At 44.2% G+C, this 9,622-nt stretch overlaps 1 protein-coding gene across 1 annotated transcript in view; it reads left to right on the top strand.

The window, feature by feature from the left end:
- The window catches only part of LOC115171643 (von Willebrand factor A domain-containing protein 3A-like), a 7,174-nt gene extending 245 nt beyond the window's left edge, over nucleotides 1-6,929 (top strand). The window contains exons 2-6 of the mRNA XM_029728652.1: nucleotides 129-219; nucleotides 5,662-5,770; nucleotides 5,937-6,081; nucleotides 6,402-6,559; nucleotides 6,759-6,929. Coding sequence (XP_029584512.1) covers nucleotides 5,665-5,770; nucleotides 5,937-6,081; nucleotides 6,402-6,559; nucleotides 6,759-6,805 — 456 coding nt within the window. The 5' untranslated portion in view covers nucleotides 129-219; nucleotides 5,662-5,664 and the 3' untranslated portion in view covers nucleotides 6,806-6,929. The remainder of the gene's footprint in view (nucleotides 1-128; nucleotides 220-5,661; nucleotides 5,771-5,936; nucleotides 6,082-6,401; nucleotides 6,560-6,758) is intronic.
- The last annotated feature ends 2,693 nt before the right edge of the window (nucleotides 6,930-9,622 follow it).

Below are 9,622 nucleotides of genomic sequence, written 5' to 3'. Positions count from 1 at the left end.
CATTTATGAAGATTGTATAAACATATGTAGGGCATTATGTCATGCAAATAAAGGTTTGATGAGTGCTTTATACTGCATATCACCACTCCAAGTAAAGGTTTACATACATTTTTATTTTCTGCTGACAGCAAATGAAGGAAGGCCGAACAAACGAGCATTCCTCCTCTCAGAAGGCTCTCGCATGGCGTCCCAGCAGTGCCACATCTGCTATCCCACCGGGTGAGTCAGCATTCTAGCCTGGTTAAACCAGACTGAATCAGTTTTAATGCCAGGCTGGAAGTTTACCAGCGGTATCTAGGTAAACTTCCCCCATGGGTGACTGACAGTTCAGTCGAGTGAAGGTTGTATCTCAGGTGAGTCTCAGGCAGGGGCTAGAGCAGGGCCCAGTTCATTAGGCACCAAACAGAAACAAACAGTCTAAAACATGGAATGCCAGACAGAGCAACTGTCACCTTTCTGTACCACAGTGAGTGCAGTAAGTACCAGTTCACTGCTGCTCCTGTCCCAACCCCAGTCAAAGTGAGTGCCAGACTAAAATGTAATAAATTATTAATCAAATGGAGGATGGCTCCAGTTCATCAAAGTCCTTTACATGAGGAATTAAATCCATTTTGGGTCGGTAAGGAGTTACCCATATTTCCAACGGGTATGTTGACCTTCCCTTTATCTTTCACTCTACAGATGCTTTGTGTCTTCAAGAGGCTTTTAAAAGATGTGAAGAGTAGACTAGTGCTTTGTCCCAAATGGCACCCTTTTCCCTACAGTACCAGTCAAAAGTTCGGACACACCTACTCATTCAAGGGGTTTTCTTTATTTTTACTATTTTCTACATTGTAGAATAATAGTGAAGATATCAAAACTATGAAATAACACACATGGAATCATGTAGTAACCAAAAAAGTGTTAAACAAATCAAAATATATTTTATATTTGAGATTCTTCAAAGTAGCCACACTTTGCCTTGATGACAGCTTTGCACACTCTTGGCATTCTCTTAACCAGCTTCATGAGGTAGTCACCTGGAATGCATTTCAATTAACAGGTGTGCCTTGTTAAAAGTTAATTTGTGGAATTTCTTTCCTTAATGCGTTTGAGCCATTCAGTTGTGTTGTGACAAGGTAGGGGTGTTATACAGAAGATAGCCCTATTTGGTAAAAGACCAAGTCCATATTATGGTAAGAACAGCTCAAATAAGCAAAGAGAAACAACAGTCCATCATTACTTTAAGACATGAAGGTCATTCAATCAGTCAGAAATTTAAAGAACTTTGAAAGTTTTTTCAAGTGCTGTCACAAAAACCATCAAGCACTATGATGAAACTGGCTCTCATGAGGACCGCCACGGGAAAGGAAGACCCAGAGTTACCTCTGCTGCTGTAAGTTCATTAGAGTTAACTGCACCTCAGATTGCAGCCAGAATAAATGCTTCACAGAGTTCAAGTAACAGACACATCTCTGTCACGTCCTGACCAGCAGAGGGAGGTAATTGTATCAGTTTTGCTCAGGATGTGGCAGGTTTTTGTATGTTAAGGGTTTGTGTTGGGGATTGGACTCCCAATTGAAGGCAGGTGTGTTGAGTTGCCTTTGATTGGGAGTCCTATATAGAAGGGTGTGTTTTTCTTTGGGATTGTGGGTAGTTGTCCTTGCACTGCGTTGTATGTGCCTGCAAGACTGTTGCTGTCGTCTTTATTGTTTTTGTCCAGTGGATACTTTACTCCTTTTTTTAAAATTAAAAAACATGAGTATCCACATACCTGCTGCACCTTGGTCCATTCTTGACGACGGTTGTGACATTCTCAAAATCAACTGTTCAGAGAAGACTGCATGAATCAGGCCTTCATGGTCGAATTGCTGCAAAGAAACCACTACTAAAGGACACCAATAATAATAAGAGACTTGCTTGGGCCAAGAAACACGAGCAATGGACGTTAGACCGGTGGAAATCTGTCCTTTGGTCTGATGAGTCCAAATTTGTGATATTTGGTTCCAACCGCCGTGTCTTTGTGAGACGCAGAGTAGGTGAACAGATGTTCTCCGCATGTGTGGTTCCCACCGTAAAGCATGGAGGAGGAGGTGTTATGGTGTGGGGGTGCTTTGCTGGTGACACTGTCAGTGATTTATTTAGAATTCAAGGCACACTTAACCAGCATGGCTACCACAGCATTCTGCAGCGATACGCCATCCCATCTGGTTTGCGCTTAGTGGGAATATCATTTGTTTTTCAACAGGACAATGACCCAAAACACACCTCCAGGCTGTGTAAGGGCTGCTTTACCAAGAAGGGGAGTGGTGGAGTGCTGCATCAGATGACCTGGCCTCCACAATCACACGACCTCAACCCAATTGAGATGGTTTGGGATGAGTTGGACTGCAGAGTGAAGGAAAAGCAGCCAACAAGTGCTCAACATATGTGGGAACTTCTTCAAGACTGTTTGAAAAGCATTCCTCATGAAGCTGGTTGAGAGAATGCCTAGAGTGTGCAAAGCTGTCATCAAGGCAAAGGGTGGCTACTTTGAAGAATCTAAAAGATATATATAAAACACTTTTTTGGTTACTAGATGATTCCATATGTGTTATTTCAAGGCATTGATGTCTTCACTACTTTTCTACAATGTAGAAAATGGTAAAAATAAAGAAAATGAATAGGGGTCCAAACATTTGACTGGTACTGTATACAGTGGTGTAAAGTACTTCAGTAAAAATACTTTAAAGTACTACGTAAGTAGTTCTTTGGGTATCTGTACTTTACTTTACTATTTATATTTTTGACATCCTTTACTTTTACTTCACTACATTCCTAAATAAAATAATGTACTTTTTATTCCATACATTTTCCCTGACACCCAAAAGTACTCGTTACATTTTGAGTGCTTAGCAGGACAGGTAAGTGGTCAAATTCACACACTTATCAAGAGAACATCCCTGGTCATCTCTACTGCCTCTGATCTGGCGGACTTATTAAACACAAATGCTTTGTTTGTAAATTATGTCTGACTGTTGGAGTGTGTCCCTGACTTTCCGTAAATAAAAAAAACAAGGAAATGGTGCTGTCCAGTTTGCTTAATATAAGGAATTTGAAATAATTGATACTTTTACTTTTGATACTTAAGTATATTTGAGCAATTACATTTACTTTTGATACTTAAGTATATTTAAAACCAAATACTTTTGACTTTTACTCAAGTAGTATTTTACTGGGTGACTTTCACTTTTACTTGAGTAATTTCCTATTAAGGTATCTTTACTTTTACTCAAGTATGACAATTGTGTACTTTTTCCACCACTGACTGTATATTGTGCACTACTTTTGACCAGAGCCCTATGGGCTATATAGGAAATAGGGTGGCATTTGAGACACAGACTAGCAGTCACTTAGGTCTTGTTTTTCTCAGTAATGAGGTTTCTCCCCTGGTACATCACCACCCCGTCAGCCAGGGTTAGGGTTTCTCCCCTGGTACATCACCACCCCGTCAGCCAGGGTTAGGGTTTCTCCCCTGGTACATCACCACCCCGTCAGCCAGGGTTAGGGTTTCTCCCCTGGTACATCACCACCCCGTCAGCCAGGGTTAGGGATTCTCCCCAGGTACATCACCACCTCGTCAGCCAGGGTTAGGGTTTCTCCCCTGGTACATCACTACCTCGTCAGCCAGGGTTAGGGTTTCTCCCCTGGTACATCACCAACCCGTCAGCCAGGGTTAGGGTTTCTCCCCTGGTACATCACCAACCCGTCAGCCAGGGTTAGGGTTTCTCCCCTGGTACATCACCTCGTCAGCCAGGGTTAGGGATTCTCCCCTGGTACATCACCACCCCGTCAGCCAGGGTTAGGGATTCTCCCCTGGTACATCACCACCTCGTCAGCCAGGGTTAGGGATTCTCCCCTGGTACATCACCACCCGTCAGCCAGGGTTAGGGTTTCTCCCCTGGTACATCACCACCTCGTCAGCCAGGGTTAGGGATTCTCCCCTGGTACATCACCACCCCGTCAGCCAGGGTTAGGGATTCTCCCCTGGTACATCACCACCCCGTCTGCCAGGGTTAGGGATTCTCCCCTGGTACATCACCACCCGTCAGCCAAGGTTAGGGTTTCTCCCCTGGTACATCACCACCCCGTCAGCCAGGGTTAGGGTTTCTCCCCTGGTACATCATCACCCCGTCAGCCAGGGTTAGGGATTCTCCCCTGGTACATCATCACCCCGTCAGCCAGGGTTAGGGATTCTCCCCTGGTACATCACCACCCCGTCAGCCAGGGTTAGGGTTTCTCCCCTGGTACATCACCACCCCGTCAGCCAGGGTTAGAGATTCTCCCCTGGTACATCACCACCCCGTCAGCCAGGGTTAGAGATTCTCCCCTGGTACATCACCACCCCGTCAGCCAGGGTTAGGGATTCTCCCCTGGTACATCACCACCCCGTCAGCCAGGGTTAGAGATTCTCCCCTGGTACATCACCACCCCGTCAGCCAGGGTTAGAGATTCTACCCTGGTACATCACCACCCCGTCAGCCAGGGTTAGAGATTCTACCCTGGTACATCACCACCCCGTCAGCCAGGGTTAGGGTTTCTCCCCTGGTACATCATCACCCCGTCAGCCAGGGTTAGAGATTCTCCCCTGGTACATCATCACCCCGTCAGCCAGGGTTAGGGATTCTCCCCTGGTACATCATCACCCCGTCAGCCAGGGTTAGGGATTCTCCCCTGGTACATCACCACCCCGTCAGCCAGGGTTAGGGTTTCTCCCCTGGTACATCACCACCCCGTCAGCCAGGGTTAGAGATTCTCCCCTGGTACATCACCACCCCGTCAGCCAGGGTTAGAGATTCTCCCCTGGTACATCACCACCCCGTCAGCCAGGGTTAGAGATTCTCCCCTGGTACATCACCACCCCGTCAGCCAGGGTTAGAGATTCTCCCCTGGTACATCACCACCCCGTCAGCCAGGGTTAGAGATTCTACCCTGGTACATCACCACCCCGTCAGCCAGGGTTAGAGATTCTACCCTGGTACATCACCACCCCGTCAGCCAGGGTTAGGGTTTCTCCCCTGGTACATCACCACCCCGTCAGCCAGGGTTAGAGATTCTACCCTGGTACATCACCACCCCGTCAGCCAGGGTTAGGGATTCTCCCCTGGTACATCACCACCTCGTCAGCCAGGGTTAGGGATTCTCCCCTGGTACATCACCACCTCGTCAGCCAGGGTTAGGGATTCTCCCCTGGTACATCACCACCCCATCAGCCAGGGTTAGGGATTCTCCCCTCAGTGTAATGAATGAAGGATGACTCGGCTCTATTTTTGTCCTCTACTAAAACATTACCCGTTAACTCAGACTAGCTTTCTTGTTGTTATTGTAGTTGTTATTTTTTTATTTTTGTTGTCCCAGGGATACACACATGAGATGAATCATTGTGCTTTGATAATACAAAACTGCAGATGTTTGTATACAAAGGATGAGTGTTTTATTCAAGTTTAAATGATTGTATGCTTGATATAGCCTTTTATTAAACTAAGTTCAAGTACGAGTACAAATGTCCAAAGCGGCCAAATGGTGAAAAAATAATTAGATTTGATTCTAAATAATAAAAATATCAGGTTATCCAACCAGCTATCTATCCCCTCCCATGCTGGTCTGAGCCTCCTGTCTCTCTGTCTGTGGTTGTTGTTTCAGGGGATGGTGAAGCACCTGCAGCTGACTCCAGGAGAGTTAAAACAGTACCTTACTCAGACTGAGAGACTCCTGCTGCGCTACATACAGAGGCTGCAATGGCTGCTCTCCGGTATGCCTCTGTCTCGCTCTATGTCTCTGTCACTGTATCTTGTCTGTCTCTCTCTGTTCTAGTCATTCTAATTATATGGTACCAAAATACTGAAATATCTATGAATGCCTGATTGAAGGTTGAAGAAACCCCAGTGTCTGGCTCCTTCCGCTCACTTCCTCCCCAGGTAGCAGGCGTGTGTTTGGGGCGGTGCTGGAGAGGGAGGTGTGTGTGCTGCTGGATGTGTCCGGCTCCATGGCTCCCTGCCTGGGGGAGCTGAAGACCAAGCTGGCCTCTCTCATCTGGGAACAGCTGCATCACAACACAGTCAGGTAAACTAAACCTAAAAAGCTTTGCTTACCCCTGGACACTTCCACTGTTGACTATCCCAGAAAAAGAATGAAAAGGGAACTCTGTGTTGGCCTCGACAAACAGGCTCACGTTTCTCTTTCTATCCATCTGTCTGTTTCATAGAGGAAAATTACAGGCACTGGTGACAGTAGAAATATAAATAAAATCTTATTCTGGTTCTGTGGTTGTTACTACTGTAGCTTAGGTTCATTATGTTCATATAACCATCTCACCCCTGCTACACTCACACCCATTGGTTATTGTCATATCTAACCCCAGACCCCCTCTCTGACTGTCCCAGGTTCTCTCTGCTGGCGTTCTCCGAGGGGGTGAAGGTGTGGCGTCCGGCACTGCAGGAGCCTACAGAGGAGGCATGCCGCGACGCGGTGCAGTGGGCATATCAGCTCAACACCCATGGGGGAACCAACACTCTGGAGGCCCTGCACGTGATGGGTTTAAGTAATACCTGGCTATATCATGTTATAACCTCCGTATGTATGTTGCCCAGACTGGCTGAGGGTTTGGGGATAGTGTGGGCCTGTACCTGCTGTTCTTGGTATATGGCTATGTCATGTTAACCAATTATGTTTATATATGTCATGTTATAACCTCTGTATACTCCTTGTCATGTTATAACCTCTGTATGTATGCTCCTCAGACTGGCTGTGGGTTTGGGGACAGTGTGGGCCTGTACCTGCTGAGTGATGGGAAGCCAGATTCCAGCTGCAGCCTGCTGCTGAAAGAGACAGAGAGACTGACCACAGGGAACCACATTACTATCCACACTGTCTCATTCAACTGCACAGACAGGTCTGACTATATGATTGATTGATTTGTACATTGATTGATTTGTACATTGTACTATTACACGATGACCCTCACTATGACCCTCTATTACACTTCTGACAGCACAGCCAATGACTTTCTGAAGAAACTGGCCCACCAAACTGGGGGTTGGCACCACTGTTGTCATGACAATGTGGATGCACTCAGTGGGCTGTTGGAATCGGGCCTTAGGGATGGAGACGTGAGTAGACACACACGCACGCACACACAAACACACGAATGCATGTATACACACCTGAGTGTCATAGCCTCTGTGCTATTAGTCAAACACTGAACCAGCTTTCCCTGTCTCATACCAGTCAGGGGTACGAAGGATGAGTACACAGTAGAGACAGATATTCAAGTATGAGGGCCCTATTGTGAACTGATTCCAACAGGAACCTACCCTGCCGGCCCTCGAGGGAGATGACTTGAGGAGACTGGCTCAGGAAATTGACAAACTGAGACATTTCCGGAAGAAGGCACAGGTCTTCAGGTTTGTCTTACAGTGAGCAAATGGGTTCAAGTTTGCATAAAAACTGTTGTCCATGACTGACCTTGACCTGTTTTTGACAGGGAAATCATTTTGGAAAAGAAGAATCCAGAGGAAACAACAACAATCAACCAAACAGACTAGATTACTGTAAACCCAAGAATTTGACTTCAATGATTTTATATACACATTTGTTATTCAGATTTTCAATGACTAAATATATGAAGAAAGTGGTTGTTAAGAGATTAAAACTGGTGTACATGAATTTTGTCAGATTAACCATATACTGTACACAGTTCTATTTGACCTAATTTGGGTGTGCAGTATGCTTTGTTCAGAGTGACAAACCTGCTTTTCTTAATTTAAAACTAGAATGCTTAGTTGCTACATAAATTTTTGACTTATAAATTATTTCTATATATACCCATTGATTCTTGAAGAATATTATATATAAACGCCTCATGAGTTTACTTCAACTGTCATACCCATCAGAAAGCTTGTTTTACTCCAATGTTTGTAAAAAAAAAAAGTAAATGTGAACAAACACTGTATAGCCTAAAGAGGCAGGGCTGACCGCTTTGGTATTGTTTCTCTAGTTTGAACTAAGAACAGCTAATAACCTTATTGTGTTATATTGTTTCTATGTACCAATGAACATATCGGCATGAATAAAACAAATGATTCCATGATGTCTGTTATAAATAATATGAGCATGTCTAATATGAACATGTCTAATATGAACATGTCTAATATGAACATGTCTAATATGAACATGCCTAATATGAACATGTCTCACATGTCTAGCATGTCATACATCTTTATTAGGTGTAATGAAGGTGAGAAACACAGAAGCACAAAAAAACTGCAATAATATCGGACACCATCAAACACCTACTTACAGCACTGAAAACCCAATTATCCCACATTTCATCAGGATCTTTGTCAAAAGGACATTTTTGACAAGTCAACACGGCTTCATACTGTTCACTTCCCAAGCACTGGGTCGACACACATGACACATTACAATGAAAGAACGAGGGTTGGGAAAGCTTTCCCAGTAAATATGACATTTGAAGGGGTAATGTGCAGTTGCTACATCCATTTTTGGACTTGTAAATTAATTATATGTACCCATTGATTCTTGAAGAATATAACTTAGAAATGTCCAATGAGCTTAGTTCAACTGTCATACCCCATCAGAACCCAAAATATAAGCTTATTTTACCCCAGTGTTTGTAAAGAAAGTAAATGTAAACAAACACTATACAGCCTCAAAACATAATCAAACTATAATGTTGATATCATGAATAGCCAGTCCTGAATTTGAGAGTGGTTACATTTCTCCAGTCCTGACCCTCAGCTTTTTACCAAAACATGAGCGGGGGAAAGTATTTGGCATTGTTTCTACCGCTGATTGCCTGATTGCTGCTTTAAGGTGTTACCGTTTCATCAAGAAGCAAGCAGCTGAGCCAGCACTTGCAGAAGGATGCTGGGAGTTGGGTGGGCGCCAGAGAGGCTGAGGAGAAGAGTTGACGCTTGAGAAGTGCAGGGTTGAGACAGGACTAGGGGAGGGGCGAGGTTTGTGGAGGAGGAATGACAAATAGGTATTCTGTACATTTGCTGATTTTGTACCTGTGAAACATGATCTTAGTCAGAGCGTGCGCGTTTCATCCAGACCCTACGGTAACGCGTCTCAGGTGAAGCCACAAGTGATTGTCAGGCAAAGGTTGTCAGCGTAGACTGCAGGGACCTGTGAGAGGGGTGTCAAAATATAAAAAGGGGGATCTTTTAATGATATGTATTCAATGGACATAAGCAGATATATGACAGTACGTTGAAAGGTACAGTAGGCCTATTTACCAAAGTCGTTTTAGTGACATAATTTACAATGGAAAGTAATGTGGCAACCAGATCCGCGCATCACTGGGTAGGCCTATATTTTGGTTTATTCAGAAGGATGATTGGATATTGTATGTTTCTTTTAAGACCGTTGTAAAAGATGCAATATAATTGCACAGAAGAAAAAAAAACATTTAGAATCTGCGCATTTTGGTTGTGGGTCAATGTTAGAAACCCATACTTTCAACTCAACTTTGTCGTAGGAAATCACCAGTGTACTATATAGAAGGAAATAGTATCATGGAACTAGTATTCTTATGTGACAATTGAGATAAAATAACTAGAGTTTGACATCCGAATAGACA

This window comes from Salmo trutta, chromosome 32 (assembly GCF_901001165.1).
Source record: "Salmo trutta chromosome 32, fSalTru1.1, whole genome shotgun sequence".
NCBI lineage: Eukaryota > Metazoa > Chordata > Actinopteri > Salmoniformes > Salmonidae > Salmo > Salmo trutta.
Note: the sequence above shows the minus strand (reverse complement) of the source record. Positions and strands in the feature narration are given on the sequence as shown.